Genomic DNA, 13,564 nt, shown 5'->3' on the forward strand with positions numbered 1-13,564 from the left:
CAGACAGGAAAAACCAAAAATGATTGATTACTGCAGACTGGCCTCAACAACACTGGTACCCACTCCTACGCAATATGTCACCGTCATCCGTGTACCTGCCTCAGACCACCTTATCTACTGTCTCAGCAGAACTTTCAAATTCTGCACACTCCGCTCCAAACTCTGAATCCTGCAGCATGGCTAATCAACTAATTTCACCAGTTACATCTCTCAGCAAACCTGTGATGGATGTCATTTTGGAGGCTAGAAGGCCTAGTACTAGAAAATATTATGCTGATAAATGGAAAAGATTCTATGCCTGGAATCAGGCACAAGGAATAAGCACAGCAATGCCAAATATTCTTCAGATTCTGCAATATTTAACAGATGCTTCACAAGGGCCTATCTTTCTCTTCCATAAAAATCCACACCTCTGCCATTTCAGCTCATTACAACACAGAGCCTCCCCTCTTTTCTCATCCCCTGCTAAAGCAGTGTCTCAGAGCGGCCAAAAAATTTAAGACCTCCCAGGAGAACACCAACTCCTGCATGGGACCTCAATTTTGTGTTGAAAAGCTCTCCCTACCTCCTTTTGAACCAGCTGCTACTGAGGACATGAAATTTCTCTCTTGGAAGACTGCTTTTCTTTTAGCACTCACTTTAGCTACAAGGATTTCAAAACTACAGGCTCTCATGGCAGTGGAGCCTTTTATAATTTTCTACCTGGACAGGGTAGTGCTCAATACTAATCCATCTTTTAAGCCTAATGTGGTATCTAATGTGGCTCTCAATCAGACCATTCATCTGCCAACTTCTTTTCCAAATCCACAGAACAAGGGAGAGCGGATTCTGCATTCATTGGATGTACACAGACAACTAAGATTCTACTTAAACAGGACAAAATCTCTCAAAAATCTGAGCAACTACTGGTGGCATTTGCTGCAGGGGCAGATGGAAAGGCTGTTTCAAAGCAGTGCTACATGCATCATAGTAAACCTGTCTGCAAGGGGATCAGATCCCATTCCACCAGGGCTGCATCTGCTTCTGCAGCCTTTCTCAGAGGGGTTCCTACCAGAGACATTCTAGAAGCTGCTACCTGGAGCTCCGTTCATACATTCACAAAGCATTACCGTTTACCTCTTCTCTAAATCCAGAGCAGGCTTTTCCACTGCTGTCCTGCAGGGCCTTATAGCTGCTGCTAATGCTGAATAATTCCATCCTCCCAACCATAGCTTTGGGATTCTACCCAAATGTATTGACTGCAACAGTGAAACACAAAGAACATAGTACAGTTGTGTGCACTTACCATAAATGTAGATGTTCGAGTGTATTTACTGTTGCAGCCCTGGTTATCCACCCACCAGCCCCCTCCTTTCATAGGTTCATAGGTTCATACTAGGCTATCTGCCCAAGGGCATTTATAAGTCTAGCCCATAGTTATGTGGCTCCACCCCTTTTAGTTTGAATAAAACTATGCCTAACATTTTGCTGTGCATCTGTCAAGCAGTGGCGCTGAAGTAATCCCCCTGGGGTATATCTGCAATCTCCATCCATTGGTCAAGATTCCCTTTCCTCTTCTTATACCTCTTCTTTCTGTTACTATGCTCAAAAGCCTTTTTGTTGTATTTGCTTTTATTTGTAGATATATTTTTTGTGTTCTAAATTACATGCATATGACTGAGGGCAGCCTGCCAGCAGATTACCCAAATGTAATGACTGCAACAGTGAATACACTCTAACATCTACATTTATGGTAAGTGTACACAACTGTACTTTCTCTCGAAGACCAGATGGCAAGGTGAGCAATTCATTTTTATAATAAACTTTTTTTTTTTGATGGTCAATATTTTTGAAGTAATTGTAGCATGAGCATCGGTCAAAATGATAGAAGTTTTTATGCTAGGGAAGGTATTATGGAGTACGTGACCAGAAAGTTTAATACCTGTTTCTCTCATAAAATGGCTATAATCTAATTTTTACAGAAATTCAGAGGGAGAAGAAGTCAAAGTGGGACCCATCACCTTCAACTCCTGCATCCAGGCTTGCAGCTAGAGTTGCATCTCGTCAGGAAGAATTAGGATTAATACATTTTTCTTCAAACAAAGAGTCTCCTGAAAGAATGGATCGTCCAGCCTCTGGCTTTAATGCAACACGAGGCCCTGCCTCTGGCCCAAATTCAGCACAACAGCCAGTCGGTAAAAAACCTTTGCGTCCTACTGGACCAGATGCATCCACTTTTGGTCCTTCAGCGCACCGTCAGGATCCACAGAGACGCTTGTCATTCAATCAGCCAGCTGGAAGACCCTTAGGACCACGTAAAGGAAATACTCAGACTGATGCCCTTATGAGTGCACTGGCCAAAGATAGCATAACATCACGCTTCCTTTCCAGTCTGAAGGGGATGAACATCTTGCAAGTTGAAGCAGAGCTCCGTAAAATAGCTGCTACAAATCCAGCTTTCAGAGGTGAGAGTTCTTTTGAAGCACTGTACTATAAGTTATGCTGGGTTCAAGTCCCATTTTTGTGTTGCCTTTGATGTGTTTTTAGTTAACATTTCTCGTATATGGTTATTTTTGTTGGTTTATTTTGTTAACTAGGTAAGTGAAGTGGCTAACCAACCATTCTTAGCCACAGTGTAAGGCAGCTGTAGAAGTAAAACAATTGTACATAAGTATTTATGTAGTATTTACATCATGTACACAGAAAATCCATAGTCTGTGTCAAAATGAGCTGGGACAGTCTTAAATTTTCATAAATCTTTGGTGTCCTCCTATTCTTATGCTGCTGTATCCATAACATGAGGGAGTCTGCCTCTGGTTGACTCCTATGTCTGCCCATTTTACAAAAGATAAATGCTACTGTAAAGGTACGTCTGATGGCCCGCATCACTCAGTGTACATCAGGTATAAAGTGGATGACAGCACGCACCTACCTTATAACGTTTCTGCTGCCTGTGTGACTGCCAGCTCCAGTCGTCGCTCACTTGGAAAAGTGACTTTGTGCTAGTCTGTGTTCAAATAAGTACCCCATAGGGGGGTTTGTTACCTTCTTGCTACTGTGCGTGTTGTGGGCGGTCAGGTAGAAAGGGCAAGTATCAGTGTGGAAGGCAGATTCTACATAAAGACTCGCACGAGTTCTGCTTAGTCTGTGTAGGCCAAGGCCTATGACCATATCTCTTGTGAAATTTGTCAGGCCTTTGTTCTAAAACTCTTAGAAGCTGTCTTTCCACTCTAAAACTTTACCTAGACAGTCAGAGGCTGATTCTCTAAAAATATGGATCCGACCTCGGGGAACCTTGGATGAGCTGTCCACGAAAAAGGCCAAGAAGCCTCGGCCTGATCCTACGACTGCACACTCTATTCCGACTGTACCTTTTGAAGCCGGCGAAATCCCGGAGTCCTTAAGTCCAAAACAGTGGACCCTTCCACTGGTGGGTACCAGAGAGGAAGCCGTGAAGGAGGCTGCCAGCACATCCAGAAGGAGTTGCAGGCATTCCAATCAGCCACCAGGGAGGAGCCAAAGCTCATCTCTAAGGGGCCGGGTGGGGTTACTCAAATTGTGGTCCGTGAAAACATTTTTGACGTTGTCGCCCTACATCCGGTCCTCCTCCTCTACATCGCATCTCAGCCACTTCTGTACCAGACGCTCCCAAAAAGAAGCAGAAAACCAAACTTTCTGCTATTTCTCAGCTGACTATGCATATGCCATTGGACCAAACCCCTGACTAGCAGTCCTTTACCTAAGGCCCACCTAATGCTGCCTTAGCCTTACAACAGGCCTCTGCACCTGCCCAGGCCCCTTCAATTACCACTCCTAAGAGTAATCTGCTGGCTATTTCCTCTGTTGAAGAGGATTCTTCAGGGGATGAATCCCTCACTTACACCTCTCAAATTGCCTCTCCTCTGGGGTATGCTTCCCCAGAGGAGGAATCAAAGGGAACAGATTCCCCTGGGGAAGACATTACATTTGGGGAAACAATAGTGCAAATTAAGGACTTTTTGAAATGGTATTGCAGTCAGGTTACTGAGACAAAAAAGAGGTATTGTGTCCTCTTACAAATGGAGTCCCCTAGCCTGATGCCATTAAACTATTGGGTGACCTACCTGATTCCCCCAATAAAGCCAAGATTTCGGGCCTGTTAAATTCTTGCAGTCAAGTTACTAGACACACTATTAAGTGTAGTTATGACAGTGAAAGCTTCAGCAAGAGCTTCTGCCTCGGTCTCTGTCATCAGGAGATACTCCAGGCTTAGACCAAGTCTTTGCCAGATGACATTAGATCAGAACTAATGGATACACCCTTGGATAACGAGTCTCTGGTTCATTGGCTGTTGAGTTCTTTAAGGCCCTTCAGGAGAAGGGCAAAGAACTTCAGGACCTCAGCCACGTGTCCCCGGCTCCATGCTTTTAGAGGAACTATCCAGCAAGAACAGCCTTCTGAGAAGACCTTCCAGACATATGTCCTCCAAAGGAAAAAAGGATTCTCGGAAACAGACCCCTTCCAGGTCTTATCCCCCTACTCCAGCTCAGAAGCAGACTTTTCGGGCCAAACCTGGTAGTCTGTGACTACCAGGCCTTAAGCCCAGCTTATCCCTCTCTCCCTACGTATCTTCCTATCCTTCATTACATGAAAACAGATTACCTGGTCTACTCTTGGGTCCTCTCAGTCATAAAACAAGGTTATTTCATGGTGTGGGAATCAAAACCAACCTTCAAAGGTATTCCTCAACCACCTCGAGACCAAATGGCTTCCTTCCGTCCAGTTCTGCAGTCTCTCCTCTCTCAAGGCACTATTCAAGAGGTACCCCTACATTTAAGAGGAAAAGGATTCTATTCCAGAATGTTCCTGGTCCCCAAAAAACAAGGTCCGTAGAGACCTATATTGGATCTGTCCCATCTGAATACCTTTCTCATGGTCCTCTCCTTATGATGCTTACCCTCCCTTCTCTCCTTCCCCTGATCCTTCCTCAGGCCTTCATGGTGTCCTTATATAAAGGAAATTCCTTTGTTTCTTAGTGGGTTCTTTGCATTTTCAGTTCTGTGCTTTGCCATTTGATCTGCCTACACATGCCCAAGGATGTTCAAAAAGTGTCTAGCCCCAGTCATTGCCTTCACCAGAACACAGGGGATCCAGCTCTTCAGTTATCTGGACGAAATCCTCATCTAGGCATCGTCCCCACAGATGGTCCAAATTCACCTGAACTACACCATCTCCCTTCTGAGACACCTAGGGTTTAACATAAACCTTCAAAAATCTTCTCTGACCCCTTCCCAGGATCATTTGTTCTTAGGATGCAGGATTCTAACACTGCATATGATGGCATGTCTTCCTCCAGAGAAGATTCTGTCCCTCGCCTCTTATTTCCAAGAAATTCTTTCTTTACAAACCCTGTCGGCCAGGGAGTTTCTGAGGTTCCTGGGATTCATGGTCTCCACCATTCCCATGGTACCCTTAGGAAGGCTACACATGAGGAAATTTCAGTGGTGCTTAAGAACAGTCTGGAAACACCTGCACCCTCTGGAGTTTATGGTACCCCTCCTTCCCTTCCTCTCCAGGGAACTAAAGTGGGGGATTGTCAAATTTCTGCCAATCCAGGTCTTCCCCTACAACCCCCCCCCCCGCCCCCCAGCCAGGATCTGTACACAGATGCTTCAGACTCTGGTTGAGGGGCAGCCTTAGGAGACTGGAGAGTGAGGAACACACAGACCCTTTCCCAACAGAGGGAACACATCAATATCAAGAAAATGAAAGCCTTGATATTTGCCTTCCAAATCTTTAAGGCTCAAATCCTCCCAGGAATGCGGAGATGGTACACAGACAACACCACTGTGCTGTGGTACATCAACAAGCAGAGGGGGACAAAGTCCTACCTCCCATACAGATTGGCTGTGCAGGCGTGGGAGATTGCCCAACAGAGCCAAGTATCACTTCTAGCCATCTACATATCTTCTACCGAGAATGTGGTGGCCTATGCTCTAAGCATGTCCATGACTTAATCCCACAAATGGATGTTAAACAGAGATGTGTTCCTGGACCTGGTCCATCGATGGGGTATATCCCAGGTAGACCTGTTTGCCTCCTCCATGAAGAGACAACTCCCAACTTACTGCACCAGGATACTCACACCTGGTGCATGGAAGGTGATGCTTTTTCCTTCCCTTGGAAGGGGATGGGGGGTTATGCATTTCCCCCTTCCCTGTCATACAAAACGTTCTGCTGAAGATTCAAAGAAAACCTGAAATTGTGTTAGTGACCCCCCTTTTGGCCATGGCAGCACTGGTTCCCCCCTTTTGCTTCTTCTAGCCAAGGGCAATCACCACAAGTTACCCCTCAGGATGGATCTACTCACACAGGAGAGGGGAACTCTCATACACCCCCAAATATCCACCCTGAACCTTACACCGTGGATGATAGGGCATTGATTCCCTTTAGGCACCTTTATACCGAAGATGTGCTTCAGGTTCTGCAGGAGGCCAGAAAATTCTGTCTGTCCAAGTGGAAAAGGTTTTCTCATTGGTGTCTAAAACAAGAACTTCAACCACTGGCTATCTGGCTTCCACTGGTTCTGTCTTACCTCTGTGAACTGATGACCACTGGCTTGTCATATTCTTCCATTAAAGGCACACCTTTCTGCCATCTCAGCATGTTTACCTCTCTACCCCCTTCTTTGGCTTCCGGACTCGAAGTCAAGCTTTTTAAAAGGGGTACTTGCACATTAGATCTCCAAGTAAGCCTATTCTTCCTCCTTGGGATTTTAATTTTGTATTAAAAGAGCTGACCCTACTGCTTTTTGAGGCGGCTAAGAATTGCACTGCAGCACTGCACATGGAAAACTATTCTCCTGGTGGCCATTACTTTAGCCAGAAGAGTCTCCAAATTGCAATCCCTCATGGCCTCTCCTCCTTTCACAGTTTTCCACAGGGACAGGGTTTGCCTGTGTACTAATCCATCCTTCATGCCCAGAGTAGTTCATGAGCTTTCCTTTAATCAGGCAGTCAGTCTTCCTGCCTTCTTCTCTTTGCCACAGTCTTCCAGTGAAAAGATCCTTCACTCCTTGGATGTACATAGACAACTCTGATACTATTTGGCCAAAACCAAATCCATTTGCAAATCAGGTTCTTTGTCTCCTGTCACCCAAGAGCCCTGAGACACCCTGTTTCCAAGCAAAACCATTTCCTCATGGATCTAAAAAGCTATTTCCTTTTGCTACATAGCCGATGGCAAAAGGCTTCCCTTCCTAGTAAAGGCAGACTCAACTAGAGCTGTGTCCTCCTTTGGGGCCTTCTTTAAGGGTTTGGATACAATTGGCTTTTTAGAAGCAGCTAAATGGTCATCTGTCCACACTTTCACTAAACACTGCAAGTTATATATTTCCAGGTCCAGAGCAGGGTTTGCTAGGGCCGTTATTCATGACTTGGTTAAAAATGTCTCTGTTCCCCCTCCCCATCCTTAATAGCATGAGCTTTGCATTGTTCCTCATGTTATGGATACAGCAGCATATGAATAAAAGTACGTAGTATAGTTGTGTAAAATCTTACCATAACTTTTGATGTCCTTCTCTTCTTTATGCTGCTGTATAGTTTCTCACCCTGCCTTCCCCCTGACACTTGCCTGACTGCTGAGTTCCCAGCGACATTCAGCTCTGAGGTAGGTGTATGCCAATGTCTGCTTTATACCTGATGTCTGTTTTTGGCCGATGCACGCTGAGTGATGCAGGCTGTCACACATACCTTTGCAGTAGCATTTATCATTTGTAAAATGTCTGGATGTAAAAGTCAACCAGAGGCAGCTTCCTTGATGTTCTTCATCTCACATTGCTGCAGTCCTAACACTTGGGTAGTCCGCTGTCCTGTCCCTCGATGATATCATAAGATAAGTATAAGGCTGGATCGGCGTCAAGGCGCACTGACTGACGTCAGAATGCGTACAAATGCAAATATGACTGTGTCTTTTGCCGCATGGTCCATTGCATGGTCGCATGGTAGCTGCAGAAGTGGCGTTTGTGCCGTTTCAGACTCATTTTGGAGTTTTGAAGTTCGAGAAGAGTTGGTTTCAGAGAAAAGTTTATTTTTGCTGGCTCAGGTTTCGGTTTTCCGGCCCTTAAGTGCCAGTTGGTCTTTGGGAAGTGAGTACTACATTATGCTATGGCGCTGGAACCGGCTTCCTCCGAGGGCGCAAGGGACAAGGCAAAAGAACTAGGTTAGAGGGCAAGCTCCAAAACGACGCCGGTTCTTTTCGTCAGGCCAGGAACCGCGGTTCCAACAGAGTCTTACCGGTGTGGGAAAGGAAAAACTTTGGAGTCCCAGGGAAAAACTTTGCTTTTAGGATGTGGCCTTTGTCTCAGATTACTTTACCCTAGGCTTCCCTTCCTAAGGTGTCCTCCCTGTCTTTAAGGCCTCTCTTTCTTTCTGCTTTAGCTGCTCCCTGTAGCAGAACTTAGCTTAGCTGCTGTGGCACTCACTCCTAGTTCTTCAGGTTCTGTGCCCAAAAGTTCATCAGGAGGCCCCATGTCCTTTAATTAAGAGGCCTAGGCCCCTCTATGCCCTCCTGATAAGAGGCTCAGGATGGAGGAGTGGTGAGGTGTCTGAGTCAGGCTTCGTTACCTCTCAGGTTCGGCTGGGTCTTATTCTTCATTATTCTCTGACTGATCTCCTGGATCTGCCTCCTTCTGAGGATCTGCTTCTCCAGGAGACCCTTTTTTCTTTGAGAGAGCATTTTACTCCTGAGAAGCACTTCCTCAGGACTTCCTGGTACTTTTGGAAAAGCATTTTGAAATTTTAGGTCTTGGCCATAAGGACTCCCCTGCATAGGTCCTGTTTTGACCTCCTGCCTTTGGCTGTAGGCTTCTCCTGCCTGAGTTAAACCCTCCTGCTTTACAGTGCCTGTCATAAGTATCTTATTAATCCTTAGGGGCAGCCTCAAGCTCCGTTTAAACCCAATAGGGGCAGAGGCAGGCCTGAAGCTCCTGTTAGGTTCCCCCAGAGGTTGTTAAGGCTTGAAGAATCCAAAGAAATAATCTGATCCAAGAGCCAGCATCTGATGGGGATAGAGCCAGTTTCATATGTTAAAATATCAAAAATTATCTGCTGCTTTGCCAGTTTAATCTTTTAAAAATGCTCCAGGAAGGTCTTCTGAGGGAGTTACAGGATTTAGGTTGGGTTCAAACAGTGGGTAAGGTTCTACAGGATTGGTGGTTTTGATGATGCACAGAACCCTAGGGTGGCTGCAGCTGGTAAGATTCTTTGCATGCGTCTGGTCTTTGAGGCTGCACAATTTATCTGACAGGTCTAGGCATGCTCGCCTTGAGGGATCAAAATTTCTCTGACCATTATTAAAACGGATTTTTGGTTTCCCTTTAAAATGGAAGTGTCTTGTTAAATGAGGATGTTGAGTAGTTTGCAGAGAAATGGAAGATTTGCTAAGCTCCATGCAGACTGTTAAAAGAAATTTTGCAGGACCAGAGTCTAGGGGTTAGTAGAAATTGGCCTACCAGAGGGTAGCCCTTCAGGTCTTTTGAAGGGAGTCTCCCGCACAGTCTTCTAGTGATGGGGGGGGGGATCCTTCGTAGGGCAGGTCAAGGTCTCACCAGGGGCAGAGGTCAGGGCAGTCTTCAGGTCTCACCTTCAGGTGAAGACCCAATAGTTCACCTGCATATTTCCAGGGAAGGGACAAATGGGTACAGCACTATGCTGTTCACGGGTTACAGAACCTTTTTCCCTGGAGGAGCCTTTCAAAGGCAGCATGCACTTTTGAAATCATACATGGCGGTTACAAGACAAAGGGGTTCATTGTTACTCCAAAAACAATGCCAGACATCCCTTGCCAGTTCCCAATCCTAACTCCAAAGCAATTCCCCACTGTTACTCCAAAATAGGGGAGGACCCGCAACAAGCACCACTGCCCAAGCCTACTTATCTGGACATTCTGATGCCAGAAAAAAAGAAAGGGAGGAGCTTTTACCTGATTTATAGATCCTCAATTGGATCTGACATTTGGAGTTCAAGAGTTCGTTTTGTTTCATGTTTGGATCAGACTATCTTGCAGGATTAACCATGCCGAGCTGGGAAGCGCCCACTATCAGTTCCTCCAAACGCCCTTTCCATCAGCCTGCAAATCAGCAAGTTCACTTTTTTACATCACAGTGATATCTTTCTCAGGTTAAAAGCTACTCTGATCTGGGACTATTTTCAGTTCTCTATCTCCAGTTCTGCTCTTCTTCGTTCTAAAACTGCTTGGAATATGGATGCAGTGCAGATGTCTGGGGTCCAGTCAGCAAGGATCTATCCAGCTTCGAACAGCTTCTTCGGGAATAGCAAGCTTTGCTGGTGTGGGCTGTAACTGAATCCCAGCAAGCTTTTTAACCCAGACCTCCAAAAGAATTATCCCTAAGATGTGAGATTATTGAGCATCAGGGACTGCCTTTAGCGGACACAAACCTTTTTACAGCATCCCCTGGCATCTTGTATTCTGGTGCTTCCCAAGAATGAACAAAGGACAGTCCTTCAAGCCTTAGTTCATGGCATCAAAAGGACAGCACTACAGGATCTGGACATCATTCAAATACCACTACAACATTCAAAAGGAATTTATTGCAGGGAGGCTCAATGGATCTCAAACAGTGTCTGCTTGATACGGCCAGAGGCAAAATGAGATTTTATGGTGGGATCAGGAATTAGACATAAGGGACAAGCCCATCTAAACAAGGTGAGTGAAATGATTTTAATTCCAGAACAACATCTACATAGGATGGTGAGCTCAATGTTAGTGAAGGTGGATCTAATAGACAGGTGGGGATCACACAATTCCAGGGCCATTTTTCAACATGGAAGAGACAACTAAAACAGATTAATAGCTCAAGCAAGGGGACTTACAAAGATCCCTGCGCAGGCAAGCACAGACAACTAACGACCGTCTCCCAGGGCATGTTAAGTCTCAAGGCAAGGTTTCAGCCGTCACATTGTATCTGCAAGCAAGCAAGGAGACAACCATGATTACATCTCCAGTTTCAGTTTATCTTCTTCGAGCAAAAGGAACAGTGTCCCAAGAGACTCACTCCTCAGTTTCGCTGTAACTAAGACACCACAGTTTAAACACAAGCAGAACTCATTGACAGATGTGAAAGTGATGCTCTCTTCATGGAAAAATCTCATGTGTAGATCTGTTCCACCTCCCGCTATATAGAAAGGTGCTTCTGAAGACTGGACAAAGCCAAGCTGCCCTTCTTTTGTCCAGAAAATGTCCCATCCACAATGCACCACCAATGAGAAGCTGTGCACGTTGCCTCCACTTCTCATCCTTTGATTTCACAAGCTTGTCTGCCTTCCACAGCCAAAGGTAATCATGATCAAACAGACCTCTTCACCTAACAGCATGGCATATTCTGTTTTAAAACTATGCCAGGTCTCAACTTCCATAACCTTATTTTGAACAGTCTTTTGGGAAGTGAGAGGGCCTAGTACAAGGAAAAACTGCACGGCATATTCTGGAAGAGAACCATTTTGGAAACTTCATAAGGACCTGGTTTTGAACAGGCACGGTGTGGTTTTGATAGTTTAAAAAGTCAGCTGGACAATAAGTTGTCCTTCTCTATTGGTAGTTAGATGTAGCAATTTCACTGAACTATGAGTGCAGGTAAGTTCTCAAGATTTTTGGAAGATTTAAGTGTTAAGATTTGTCCTAAGGCAAAGATAATAAAGATGCACTCTGAGCTTCTTCAAACTTTGACTGGCTCAATTGGATGTTTTTCTCATCACTTTTAACCTTTTGTTTCTGGTAGCCTTTGCTGAGTTGAAGACAATGTTGAATCCCCTGCTTCAGAAATACCTTGTTCTGGGGCTTTGGAATTGGAGGTCTTTATCTAGCTTGAGCTCTTCATTTTCCATAAGCTTTTGTGCAATTGCTGCTCACTTCCTGATGCTCATTTGTTGTTCTAGTGTCTTTGAGTCCAACTATTCATTTGTCTACTGTGCTGGAATTGGCCATTACGGCAATTTTTTTTACCACTTACGGTATTTTCTAAGGACGATATTATTTCTTTGAACTAAAGTGGTTCTAGATGCTCTCAGCAGTTTCTAAATTTCTTTTTAACTTAAATGTTAATCCCCAAAACTTAAAATTCAAATCAAAGGGAAAATTTTATGCAGCATTTGGTTCCTATGGGGGCGAAAATGATAAAAGGATTCAGCTGGGATTACAGCAGACTTTCTCAGTACTTGACAGCTCCTTGCTTTTTTGAGGGCACCAAAAAGCTTTGGGAGGCAGCTTGTGCCAGTTAGCATTTTTCTTCTAGGGGCATCTAGGCAAAGAGATTCACCCCCAAACTAGGGCTGGTTTTAATAATGGCCAAAGCAGGCCCAGCTCAACTGAGGCTCTCTATATTTCTACCAGCTGAGGTCCCTTTTTGCTTTGCAGGGGACACTACCTAGCAAGGACCGCCAGCCACTTGACCTCCTTCCATTTACAGTTTTGTACCCACTATAAATGGGCATTTTGGATCCATATTGTTGTAAAGTCCGGCCATACTCCCTCCTCTCCTTTCTGTGAGGTGGTACCCTAGGCATAGATTCGCAGCAATGTTTGTGCTGCTTGTTAGTATGTTGTATGTATTGACCTATAGGAACTACAGAGGCTGGTTGGTTGTTTAGTTGTTGTCTCGGGTTTGGACCTTCTTTAGTATCTCTGATACATGTGGGGGGTTGAATGGGTGGACTGAGGTATCCATTTTATACCCCTGATCGCTCATGTGTGTAATATATTATGTATGTAGGTTGTTGTATATATACCTTGTATTCTTTGGCCGATGGATGGACAATGGAGGGTCTTGCGATATTTGGGGGGCATGTGGATCTTTGGGATATGACATGTAGGTATGCTGACCGCTTTATGGATACAGCAGCATATAGAAGAGAAGGACATCTAAAGTTATGGTAAGATTTTACACAACTGTACTGTACAGCAGGAATTGTACAGAAGCAGACTTTGCCACAGTCTGAAGCTATGTGGTAGGTTTAGCTAGTGTGAAATTATTTGTAAGTGAGTGCAAAGTGAATGACACAAATTAAGTTTGGTATCAAGCAAGGAAAAATTTCTGTTCAGGTAAATGTGTTGGATGAGAGAGAAGTGTGAATAGGTATTGTAAGGTGAACAGCTGAATGAAGTGGATTACTCTCTGAAGAAAGTAGAGAAAGTGTTTCAGCGTACAGATTTAGTTCATTAGGTTTTAGTAAGAAGTTTGTGGAAAAAGTAAAGGTCAGGGATCGTGCATTAGGAAGAGTGTGATGCATAATTAGGGCAGATTTAAACCAGCACATTAAATTTGAATGCCTTACATGAGTTAAGTCTTTTCAGGAGCTAAAATTAGTTTGAGAAACTTGGATTTCATCACAAGGATGACTGCTCCAAGTGTAATTCATTATTTACGGTAAACGGCTGCAAATGGGACCCGACTTCACATTTTTAAACATCCCCAAAATTAACCTGAAAGGACCCCCCCCCCTCAAAAAGTGACTTTGAAATGACATCCAGACAAAAGGATAGAATAGCCTGTGTGTCTTTACCCAAGAGAAGTGATTGTCATTATGTATGT

At 44.5% G+C, this 13,564-nt stretch overlaps 1 protein-coding gene across 1 annotated transcript in view; it reads left to right on the forward strand.

The window, feature by feature from the left end:
* LOC122793969 overlaps window positions 1–13,564 on the forward strand; it is a gene marked incomplete at its 5' end in the record, with an annotated part of 253,604 nt that overhangs the window by 197,403 nt on the left and 42,637 nt on the right. The window contains 1 exon segment of the mRNA XM_044062025.1: window positions 1,962–2,444. Coding sequence (XP_043917960.1) covers window positions 1,962–2,444 — 483 coding nt within the window.

Source organism: Protopterus annectens, chromosome 2.part1 (assembly GCF_019279795.1).
Source record: "Protopterus annectens isolate FY-2018-M chromosome 2.part1, PAN1.0, whole genome shotgun sequence".
Lineage (NCBI taxonomy): Eukaryota > Metazoa > Chordata > Ceratodontiformes > Protopteridae > Protopterus > Protopterus annectens.